Raw genomic sequence first — 12,866 nt, forward strand, 5'->3', positions numbered from 1 at the left:
AAAATATTAACTATTTTAATATCTTTCCATCCAGGTGGAATTTCCCCAAATGATTTCTGGGTCTTGGAGACTTTATGTGCCTTAGCCTCTCCACCAATTTTCATGGCTAGAGCACATCCAATGCTACCCCATTAAAAACTTTATGTGCCATTTAGAATTTTCTCACCCATTTTATATTAATACGCATTAATATTTTAATTTTCCTAAGTTTAGACTTAGGAACCCTATTAAAAATATTAACTATTTTAATATCTCTCCATCCAGGTGGAATTTCCCCGAACGATTTCTGGGTCTTGGAGACTTTATTAGCCTTAGCCTCTCCACCAATTTTCATGGCTAGAGCACATCCAATGCTACCACAAATTAACACTTCATAATTGTACTTGAAGTCAAAATGTAATATATATTTGTCAAAAGAAAGCAAAAAGAATTTTATTATTATTTTAAATGACTTGTTAAGGCATGGGTTTCATGCTTGGGTTAATTGTCTTAGGTCAAGCCTCCATTGAAGGCTTTAGGATTGTTAGTTTGAGTCAAAGTCTATATTGTCATGTTAAAACCCCTCCTCCATCAAAGTCTCCTTGATGTCGGGGTCAAAGAGAATCCTCATCTATAGTCGGCTTTCTCAAAACAACTCATGTCTGCTCAATACATAAATGCTACTCTTCATGATTACATGTCGGCTTATTTCCATATTGCAACAACTATATATATAAGGATGAGGACTTCGCTTGCTAACACAGAAATTCGGATAAGAATTTCAGAGACAAGCTTCGGTGTCATTGCAAGGAAGGAGCTCGGATAAGTAACCTCAGTTCGATGCTATGTGTGCACAATTAAGATAACTTCAAGAATGGGTTTCAGTGCTATTGCAGAAGGAGAGATTCAATATCATTACAGAGAGGAACTCACAATACAATTACCTCAGTTCGATGCTCTCACATGACCACAATGATCTCATCTCGGTGCTATTACAGTGACCTCTATGTGTGCACAGTTCAGGTAACTTCAGGAATGGGTTTTGGTGCTATTGTAGAAGGAGAGATTTGATATCATTACAGAGAGGAACTCGCAGTACACTGACCTCAGTTCGATGATCTCACATGACCACAATGATCTCATGTCAGTGCTATTACAGTGACCTCATGACTTCAGTTCAATGCTATTACAATGGTGCTTTCACAGTGTCTCGATGCTACTATAATATTGCTATCACAGTGGATGAAGGAGCTCAGATTGGTTGTAGATGTAATCTCTTCAAAGACAGAAGTGTGAAGAAGATTGATTCCTACAGGAGCAATAGAATTGAAGCATGACAAGATTGACTTGATGGATGGAGGTAGTCTCGAGTCTAAGTTGTAAGGGTCTTGGTCGTCTCATCTTGAATCTACTGAAGGAAGAATTTGACTGGGTTTTCCCCTAAGAGTGGTGTTTCTCCCTAACATCGTGACTACATCTTGTGTTTTCTTCTATTTGTTGTTTAGCATTACTCTTGATGATAAGAAAAGATAAATCAAAAGAACTAATAATAATAACCAAAACATCACAAGATAATGTCATAATAAGAGAAATCGTTTAACTACCACTCCATGGATTTCTCAACGAGGAGGAGATTGAGCATGATGCTGAGGGCACACAGAATGGTGAGGAGCACATCGATATATCCAGTGTGGTGCAGGAGTCACCATTGTTGGAGACTTCTTTGATAGCACCAGTTGACACCTTGGGGGAGGGAGTAGAGCATACACCTTGTTGACCACTACGTGTCAACGACCCATAGCAGTACACCCATTTTTTTCGCAAAAGGGATAATGCCTGATTGACGTGTTCGTGCCATTCAAATATCATCATCAACTTGATCATCATCTTATAATGTAAACCTAGTCAACATGTGTATAATGTAAATAATGTCAGCAGATTCGTGTCATATATGTAATCACCTAAGTAAACCTACTTTTCTAGTGACAATCTACATTCCGGGAGGTTTTTTGTCTTACTGATCCATTCTCGGATGGTTGGCAGAGTTTTCCTTCAGCTCTACTCCAAAGCCGGAATGGATTTTGTCACTAGGATCTTAGGGGAGTCCTAGTGTTCTAGATCGATTCTATGTAAAAGTGATCTGGGAATAATCCTAATTATTTGGTTAGGGTATTTTATTACAAATTGCTTGATCTACTACATTATATTTGTGTCACAGCACTGGGTAGTCTGTGAGGGTATTTTGCAAATGGATTCTCTCCCTTGAGATGTAAAAATTGTAAAAAAATCATGATGTAGAGTGTCTTGACGGTTAGAAAAATAATTTATCCCCTCATAGGTTGATTAATTAAATTTTCTAGCCAAAATTAATTAAAATCTTAAGCCATGAATTTAATTAATTCTAAGTCCTAGGTAAATTTAAATTCTCCGAAGGCAAAATTCATTGGTCCTTAAAAAATTAAATTTTAAGAGGTCCAGGGATTAAGGTAAATTAATTATTTTGCTAAATTTTAAGCCCTTGGTCCTTGGGGTTAAGTCAAAGTCAAAATTTTGAAGAAATTAATTCAAAAGTTTAATTTTTGAATTAATTAAAATTCATTTAATTGAAAAATTTGAATTTCCTCAAGAATTTAAAATTTTGACGGATGAGATCAAAAGAAATTTTGATCCTCATCAACGGTTGAAATTGCTTTGACGTGGATCACTTGAGCTAGCCGTTGGAGGATTTGTCTTTAAATAGGAGGTTTTTTTTTTTTTTTTTCCAAATTTATTTTCAGGATCATCCAATCTCTGGATCGTGTACTAAGCGAAAAGCTCTCTTGTAATTTTTTTCTGAGCAATACAGAAAGACGTTGGGGTTAATTTCTGTTGGTGTTACTCTTCATGGAAATATTGTAAGATGTGTCATTTTTATGCATAGATTTCTTTTTAGCTATTGATGATAGCTTTCTGAAGAGTGATTTGAGTACAGGTATCTTGCTCAGTCGCTGGGGTTTGAATGATAATTTAAGTTTTGAATATTATAGCAGGTATCTCTATTAAATCTGAATTTTATTATCGTTTCTCGTTCTATGTTGATGGCTGAATTGAGTTTTGCTGGAAAGTCTTGATTTTTAGATCACCCGGCATTCGGTGAAGTTCTCGGTTGAACCAACCAACTCTCGATCCATGTTTTCTAAAGAGCCTAGCTTAAATTTGATCCCTGGCTTATCATAAGATATTTTTTATGGGTGATGCATGAAGGGTTTTGAGCTCAATACCTCCTTTAAAATTCAAAATATTTAATTTTTCTGTGCCGAATCGATAGATCTGGCTGTTAAGAGCCTCAGATTATCAGATCTGGGAGTGGAGTTGGACTCACACTCCCTAGATCTGATAGATCTCCCATTCATGTACATAGATTTGTAACTATTTTTTGTTTTCTGACTTGGGTCTTTCTGGGTTTTTGTATATATCGTTTAAGTATTTTATTGTTGTCTTGCAGCTACAGATCTGAAGAAGAAAAATATGTAGTGTCCAAATCTGGGCCCTGGAGGGTAAGATCTAGATCTCTGGGGCTCATTAAAATTGTTTTCCATGGGTATTATTCAGACATTTTGCAATTCAAGGTTTTAAATTTAAAACTTTTTAATCTGGAAGTAATTTCACTGGGGTTTCACTAGGAAATCTTAAGCAGAGGTATAAGATCTTAATTTGGAAATTTGTCTTCGGTTCTTAGGCTGCAATTTCTCTGCTGCCTAGGGTTTCCTAAGCAGAAAATTTCAAATTTGTTTTCATTGTCGTTTTCTGGAAAATTTCGAAATTATTTTGATTGTCTGAGTTTGGGTTTTTTCTTTAAAAATTTTTAAGATCTGGAAAATCTTGGGTTTCTTCCTGCGTTTTTTCTTCTGTCTATCCTCCCAGCAGTGACCTTCAAAACCCTCTGTCGCTGCCATAGCTTATTTGCCCCTTAGATCCACGATTTCTCCTCCTACAACAAGCAAATCCGCTAAACCTCTCTCTCTGCTTGAAAACCCTCACGCAACCTTTTCCCTCCACGCTCAAGCAGCTCCCTACGCTGCCTTTCTCCCTCAATCCGCAGCTCCATTCCTTCCGCGGCCTGGTTTATTTCTTTTGCTGCATCTTAGCACCCTTTCCAGTCCTCGCAACTCTCTTCCTCATCTCCATGCAGCTGCTCTTCTGCCCTTATCCGCTGTAGCTCGAACTTCTCCATCACTGCCATACTCCATCAAACGCTGCCCACCTACACCTCCATCCTTCACACGTTTTACCTGTTGCGTGTACCCTCGCAGCCTCATTTCATTGCCTCCTTTCGCATCCCTGCGTCCTCCTTGCGATTCTTCATCTGCTGCTCCAAACCCTCTCCCGCGGCCATCTGCTCCTCACGTTTCTTTCTTCTGCACACCTGCACACAGTTCACATAAAAAAAAAAAAAAAATCGATTTTCTTTTATTATGTATAGGTTAAGTTAGGGTTAGTTTCATTCTATTCGTCCTTTTCTTTTTGTATTCGTATGTATTAGTTTAGAGTTTGTGTAATATTTTTTTTATTTTTTTTTTCATTGATCTTTTGATGTGGTTTTATTTTTCGATTTTCATTTCCTTTTTTCTTTATTTTTATTCGATTGTGCGTTTGATCCGGATTTAAATAGGAACGCAATAAAATATAGAGATAACCATAAAGACAGATATGCAACGGAAATAATACTTCATTTCATTAATGGGAAATACTGATATATGCTTACAAATAGAAGTAGAAATAACCCGGCTAGGGCGATGGTAGCTTATCTCTGAGAAGAGATGTGTCGGCTACATGCCTCTGAACTGTTCCGAATTGTCTTTACAATGAGGCTCAAAGGCCTATTTATTATTGAGAAACAATGGAAAACCCTTCACATTCCAAAACCTAACCCTAGAAGATGAAACGCCAAATTGTGGGCCCCGTTTTGGGGTGAGTTGGACAGCCAACTTCCCGGGGTCGCGAATTGGTCGTATTATCTCCGTTTGACGCGCATGATAGCCCGTTGGAAAGATCTCTCCGAGGACTACGACGGAAAAGACAATTTTTATCAAAAAAATCGATGGCGGTAGATTTCCCAAAAAACGTCGTTTAGGGCCTCAAAACGGCTCCGGAAGTTCAGGACCCGAAAAACTACTAAAAATAGTAAGTTGTGCTACAATTAAGGAAACTGAAAATGCTGAGAGAAACAATGGTGGGGGTCCAGGTGGACTTGGCAGGTGGCCACCAAGATCCACCTGGATCAACGTTAGTTTAGGTTACTTCTTTTTATTTGACAAGGTCTAAGTTGGTTAATGATTCAAATTTGGTTTGGTTGTGTTTTGTCCATAAAATCTCAAAAATTAAATTTAAAAAATTTTGATATATATTTTTTTTATTTTTTTATTTTTTTTTTCATTTTGATTTTGGTTTTCATTTTTATTCACCTTCAAAAAATCTAAAAAACATTAAAAAAAAAATTGAAAATTGAAAATAAAAAAATTTAAAAAATCATAAAAAATCTAATTTTGGTGACTAAAGAAATAAATTCAAGGACTTGCGCTTTCACATTAAAAAATTTAATGTGGCCTATGGCCCATTAAAATTTCGATTTATTGATCCTTTCGATTTACTTTGTCATTGAAAAAATTTTGGATTTCTTCATTTGCTGCATTTAATTAATTTTCTAAGGAACGATTGAATTGCTAACTTAAAATCTCTTGGTGTTTCTGGTGTTAAGAGCAAAATCTAAGATTTTCATGATTTTTCATGTCAAGTGCGATAAACGTTTTAAATCATATTGATTGTTGGAGAAAGCTAAATGTTCTAGATCTGGGCAGTTAACGAAAATCATTTTAAATCTGGGATCTCTTGGATGTTAAAGTTTTGGGCGTTATATTGATTATTCATGATTGTCATTATTCGTCACATATTGGAAAATTGTTTTGGATAAGTTGTTTTATTTAGTTGATGATTAATTCAAATATTAAAGGCACTGGTCTATAATTATTTATATCTTGTGGTCGTGTCTTGGTTACATTAGCGCTTAATCTATTCATCTGAGTTAATCAAGATTCATTTACATTCGTCGGTTTTTCCATCTTTAAGTATCCTAGACCCTGTGTTCCATAGGCTTTCTCATCCATTTATCTTAGGGACTACTCCCCTTGACTTGCCTAGGAGAGAGCCTAAATGGAGTAAGGATCGAGAGTGACAACCCTTACTCTGAGTGTTGTCGGGTGCTTAGACACTTTGTGCGACAACACACCCTAAGGGCCATCCATTGACAAGGTGTTGGGAGACACAGAGGTGTCCACCGTTGAGTAGGTGCCATCCATTGTTGAGGTATCCATTGATAAAGTATTTGGGGTCGTGATTGAGTTTTTAGGTGATAGCAACGCACAACAAGTTGATGAGGTGCTGGGAGACACCGCCATCGTTAATGAGGAGCCGATAGGTATAGGGGCACCCAGATCTATGACAAATTTGCCAGACGACAGTCACCTGGGTGCATTCGTGTGCCAAGGGGCACGAAGATACAAATTCTTATGCAGGAGAGCGTAGAGATGCTTGGCTGTATGTAGTGATGTGTGATGCTTCCTATTGGGATTTTTGAGCATTGCCGTCAGGGAGACCGCCTGGTAGAGACGACTTGCATGCCATTGAGTATCGAACACCCAGGATTGATGCGGACGCAAATGAGCATCATTTGATGATATCCATGGGGACTCGTGTGCCTCTCTCACTTCTACATTATTGACAAGCATAGAGGAGTTGGGTGTTGTCCCTTGATACCTTCATCACGAGCAATAAGACACGAGAAGCTCACTCGAGACAATTAGTTGGGACACAAAGTATCCAGGGGGGACTTCTAAGTGGTGGTATTTGGTCAGGGCACGAGCTGACAGGGGTAGGCTTAGGGAGGTGACTGTGAGTGAGCTGCAGGGTGCACTATCTATAGGGCAGCCCGAGGTGTTATGTGAGCACGAGGTACAGGGAATGGTAGTCCTCGTTAGCAGGAGGATGCTTAGGCTCTAGGCAATATCTGGCTACATCACCAGGAGTTGGGATAGCAGATTTCTCAAGTGTGCTTTGGTAGGAGGACAGTAGTTTGTCATATGCAGGACAAATCCTTGATGTTGGATGCCCATACATTGGATACATACAAGGGACAAGGACGAGGCACAGGGGGATAGCTAGGAGCATGCTACAACAACAGGCCGTGAGGATGGGGAGTTGTAGACCACCAGTATGGGTATGGGATCCAGGGATCCAGATTATCGGTGGGACACTCCACCACTTAGTGATTAGTGAGTACGTTCAAGATAGCAGGTGATCCAGTTCATTGTTAGGTTGACATATGGACCGAGGTCTTCATTATATGGCGAGGTAGATGGTTGTTCAAGATTGGGACCAGCCATGGAGTGATAGGTGCGGGCATTGCTGAGTCACCTTGGCAGGATGGGCATAACCTCGATCATCACACATATTATGGCCGAGAGTTATAGGGGAGGAGGTTTTGGTACGAGTATATTAGGTGGTCAGTCATGACCAGAGTATTGCAGGGTCGGCAAGACAGTTTCCTTATGAGATTAGCATGGGACCCAAGCATCATAGTACTTGATAGCTCACCGACTTTTAGGGATGAGCTGGCTGCTACAGGGGGAGGTCACTCAGATCTTCCATTGGGCTTTAGTGACTCGCTGATGGCATTGGGGACTTCATCAACATGGCAAGTTGGCCATTAGGAGGAGCTCATGCAGGAGAGACTTCATTCGCATAATGATTGGGTTGTATCTTCAGGGGCCCACCATCATAGTGCATGAGATGGGCTACTCGGTAGGGCAAATTCATGAGGATTTGGATAGAGTTTTACATTATCGGGGTGCTCTACTTATTGGCAGTAGGCAGAGGGCTTCTAACACCTATATCTGGCAGGATAGTGGGTGGAGCAAGGGGCGCTTCATGTTGATCAGGTTGGCTTGGGATCTTGGCATCGAGGGACTCCTCTATAGGATAGTGCGGAGATCAGGGACGATCGAGTGGCACATTTGGGACCCTGGTATAGTTTGTAGTGACAATGGGGATCCACAATTAGAGAGGGCGCTTGTTCATGCATTGCTTGAGGACAAGCAATTTTTGGTGGGGAGGACTGTAATATCCCCAATTTTGATTTTTCATTTGAGGGGATTAATGGAGTTTAATGGGGAGGTGCTAAGCATAGCATAATTTTGTCATTTGGGCATTAGAGACATTTTTGGTGTATGGGACTTAGGAGAAATGGAAAATTATAGCTCTATTGGAATATGGGGGCCACAAGAAAAGGAAATTCAACCCAATGGAGCAATTCACACTAGTGAGAAGAGAGAGAGAAAGGAAGGGGTGCGAATTAGTGGAAGGTGGGGACCACCAAGGGAGAGAGGGCCAACAATTATAAATAGAGCTTGGAGGCCTCCATTTGGTATCTTTGATCATTTGACAATTTAACATTAGTTTTCTTGAGCTGCTTAGCAAAGACAACCGTGCTTTTCAGCACAAGGAATTTCCGAGCGGGAATTCCACACTCATTTCGAAGAATTTTGAGTATCTCCCTAGTGAGGCAATTTGGGGAGCTCAATTCAGAGTTTCCATTGGGCATATTTATGAGTTATTTCAGTTGGTATGTTTTTCTTCCAGGCCGCAGAAGTGGTTCAAATCGCTTGTGGAGAGATCAGTGATGGAGGAGCAGAACATCGAAGGATTTCTAGGGGTTTTTCTCCTAATTTAGCCGGAGATTTTGTGGTGATGAGTAGGGCTGAGTTGAGAGAATTCTTGGGGCCGAAATTCTACATTTTTGGAAGTGCACAGGGACTAGAGGAATAGAGGTTGAGGAGAGATAAGGGTTGGAGATTGGAGGTATTCTTCAGGGGAGAATTTAGCCAAAGTTGGGAGAGATTTCCAGTGGTGAATTTGGGCTTAATTCAATAGTATCAATTTTGTGAGGCATTTTCTCGCCAAATTGGGTAATTTGCACTTGTTGGGGGTCACCAGGAGTCGGTGGATTCAGCCCAAATCCTTTCTTGGTTTTTGTAGGTTTATTGAGAGGAGTCTTTGACTAATTTTACAGAATTTTCCGAGCAATATTCGGGCTTGAAATCCAAATTCTTATAGTAGGGCGAATTGCTAGTTAGCTGGGGAATTTGCACCATTTTGTGGGTTCGACTTTGGCTTGGAGATAGGCCAAACCTTTGCTGGGTATTTTTGGGTTTGAGGAGAGGAGCTTGTCGCTGCAATTTTAGAGCATTCCAGGTATTATTTTGAGCAGGACGTTTAGTTCCATTCAGCAGTCTGCAGTGGAATTTCTGGGTAAGTTCGAGCTATAGATTTGGGCCAATTCCAACACCTGATCCTACACATTCTAACCTGGGGTTTGCGTTGCTTGCTGTAGCAAGCTCAGGTTCTATGGATTTCATCCTCTTGTACTTGATTTTCCATGCATAATTAATAAAATGGCTCAGGACTATTGCCCAGATTTTGGGGTTTTCTGATTTGTGCTCTTGTACAAATATTTTGTTTGTTGTATTTTAGTTCATGCATCTGTTATTTGCTGTTAATTTCAATTTTAAATATTACAATCTTAGAGAGTTTGACATTAGCTAGTGTTAGTTAATGATTGCTACCTGTATATACTTTGCATAATAACCTTGAAATAAAAAGACATACCCTGATTGACAATTTATGTGTGTGTGTGTAATTAATTGGTTCTAATTAAAGGACAATCAATTTTCCCAACAACATACATAAGATAAATGGTCCATGTGGGGAATAAAAGATAGGTGCGCTAAGACAATAATGAGATGAGCGTTTCCACCCTTACATGGTTGCAATCATCTTAACATGGCTAAGTAACAAGCTCTCCTTTAATCCATGTGTCCTAGTAGATCCACCTCCATAATGCTCGAATACCAACCTAGGACATAAGCATGTCCACAAAGGTAGGGAGTTACCACCCACCAATAGGCAGTTAACAAAGCCATAGAACAAAGCACCATGAAAGATGAGATTGAGCAGACTGGACATGATTGTTCACCCAGGCGGAACTAGGTTACACTTTTACACTTCATCCCACATGGCCTACATGGCCATAAGATTGCACTCATTTGGGCTCACAAATGGCATGGTCCTTTCTCAAAAATTTTGGGATGCCCTTTTTGAAAGAGGGGTAACAGGGGACATGTGCTGATCTACTTGTACGACCCATATATGTTGCACTAGCAAGAGGAAGGTTAAGGGGAAGATCATGTTTGACCTTGTCAACCCTGTGTTAACCCAAAAACAACCCCATGCATCAGGAATCTTAAAAGGTCATCACTAAACAACACATGCAGATCAAATCAATCACGAATGCCAACGCTGATCCAAGGGAAGAGGAGAATGACTAGCCAAGAAACCCACCAACGAGTAATCAAGACCAAAGGATGACCTATGAAAGCAAGGAAGGGGATCTTTCCCAAGTTCTAATCATCAAACGCGGAAAACACATTTATACATCTGGACTTAGGCAAAGGTATAAACAAGGGGGGATTACCAACACCTATAATCAGTCCTTAGATGTTGGGAGGCCTCATGGTCATAATTGGGTTTGAGTGCATAGTTGGGAAATCCATGCACTATGCTCCCATAGCAGGACATGTTATCCATTGAAGGGATAGCATCGAGGTGCCATGCAAAGGCCAAATAACAATCAAGGATGAAGGGTCACAAGTGTCTGCTCTTTTAGTATCATTTTTCTTATATATCAACCAAGTTATCTTAGTAAAATGCATGATTATGGAGTTGTAGATCAATGCCCATATCAGGAATTCACTTTTAACTTTAAGACGTTTGGTTTATTGATACATGAAATGTTTTTGAGTCATTTCTTCAACTTAATATATATTATATCCACAGTATCAGTGGAATAGCTGAACACTGGATTAGTTCAGTTACATGTTATATTAAAATTTAAAACCAATTTCTCAGCGTGTTCTGGCGGAACTTCACAGAATTTGCAGGAGGGGGACTGTATAAAAGAGGAGGGAATAATGGGGTTAAATCTATGGTAAATTTATAACCACTGAAACTTCAAATTAAAAGCATTTTTAAGTTGGTCAATAACATCAGAAGTTCATATACTATGTTCAAAATCATTACCATATTTAAAAATCATGAGATTATCCAATTCTAAGTTGTGATCAGTTGACAGATTCAACATATTTCATGATTTCATTTGTACTTGATACATTCACTGCACATAGTTTGTGAAACTCATAGTACAAATATTTGCGTCGCTGGTTTTGTTCTGTCCAATATCTAGTTAGTTTCTCATTGAATGCCAGTATATTCATTGGTTTTTACAGTCTTGGATTGGTCCAAGAGTCTACCATATACTTTCATAGCCAGTTTTTGTGTCTCCAGGCAAGGTTCCTTTTAAAAATATCTGCATGTTATTCATCTTTTTCAAAATAGAGCACAGTTATTTTACTGCATGCATCTAGAACAATGACATAATTTCTTCACCCAAACCTTGTGCTGCTGAATGCATCCTCAAATATAAGTCTTTTTCATACCTTGTAAAAGTTTTTATGATGAAATTTTGTTGAATGGCAACTTTTTGTGTGATGGGAACCTAAAGTAATCGAGAACAAATATCCTGTCGAATGCATAATTACGATTGCATCATTTTTGGGTGGATCTTCTGGTGGATTTGTGAAATACTGTAACAAGTGAGCAATATTCTTACCTAGATCATGAATCCGATGCAGCTTATCTATTTCCAAGCAGCTTATCCCCAGAAATTTTGGAAGGTCTACTTGGGGCTGGTAAGATGCAAATCTTATTGTAGTACATACTTGAAATCTCATTGGTGGTAACAATTTAGCCTGTTTAGTTCTCATGATATATTTTCATGTTTCTCTTGCAGTTGGAGGTGTGATGGCTTTTCTCACCCTTCATGAAATGTTACCACTAGCATTTGATTATGCAGGTCAGAAGCAAGCCATCAAAGCTGTTTTCATAGGCATGGCTGTAATGTCCACCAGGTACTTCCTAGCAATCGTGTGTTTTCTTGTCTTCAGTACTACTGGCAGTTTTGTTTTTGAAAGTCATATTCTCTTGGCATGCTTTATGAACAGACATTTGCATGCGTCTCTCTCCATAGAAGCATTCCTGTGATGTGTTTTCTTTTTATGGCAGCTTATATTTCTTGGAGATCAGCTTACCCAAGGAGATGAGTTTATAATGTTTGACGTCGGACTTGGTTCTCTCAATTACTTTTTTATGCTCATCCTGGATACCATAGCTATTCCGTTGATGGCAAGGAGCAAATTCCACACATGAAGGCTACTAGCCTCCATGAATCAAGTACAAACTAAAAGCAAGCATTTGAGATTGCCCAGAAATTCAGTTCTCCACTGAAATTCAATGACTGACAAAATGGAAAAATATGATTGCGACTGTGTATGCTAGTGTCATTTACACAAGTGGCAAGGTAGAGAAACATTGAAGACTCAAATTCTAGTCGTTACTTTTATGTGCCATGATTTTCATTGTCGATTGACTTGGCTGATAAAATATTGCAAGACTTTTCGCTTGCTTTGTCCAGTTTACAATATTGAATATAATTATTTAATTATTTATCAAATGCCAGATTTCCTTCCTGTTCTAGCTCTCAAGAAACATGGTAAGGCTTATATCATTCAGTTCAATGATTTTCTGTTGAATTATATGTATCTATAATAGAAAATTGTTATCGAATTGATTGATGATATATTTTTGGCTTGAAATAATAACCTTGGATAATTTCCCCCCTCCTAAAAAATGTTTTTAGCTTACTTTCTTCACATGGTCATAAAATTTCAAAAATTGTATCC

At 38.9% G+C, this 12,866-nt stretch overlaps 1 protein-coding gene across 7 annotated transcripts in view; it reads left to right on the top strand.

The window, feature by feature from the left end:
- The window catches only part of LOC149154467 (ZIP metal ion transporter family), a 311,479-nt gene extending 298,826 nt beyond the window's left edge, over positions 1–12,653 (top strand). For all 7 annotated transcript variants that reach the window (XM_089439031.1, XM_089439034.1, XM_089439032.1 and 4 more), the window contains 3 exons: positions 11,760–11,816; positions 11,918–12,035; positions 12,190–12,653. In XM_089439031.1, the coding sequence (XP_089295157.1) occupies positions 11,760–11,816; positions 11,918–12,035; positions 12,190–12,235 (221 nt within the window). In that variant the 3' untranslated portion in view covers positions 12,236–12,653. The remainder of the gene's footprint in view (positions 1–11,759; positions 11,817–11,917; positions 12,036–12,189) is intronic.
- Positions 12,654–12,866: the final 213 nt, after the last annotated feature.

This window comes from Pinus tabuliformis, chromosome 9, assembly GCF_031772625.1.
Source record: "Pinus tabuliformis cultivar Carrire ecotype Pingquan chromosome 9, CPIR1, whole genome shotgun sequence".
NCBI classification, from domain to species: domain Eukaryota; kingdom Viridiplantae; phylum Streptophyta; class Pinopsida; order Pinales; family Pinaceae; genus Pinus; species Pinus tabuliformis.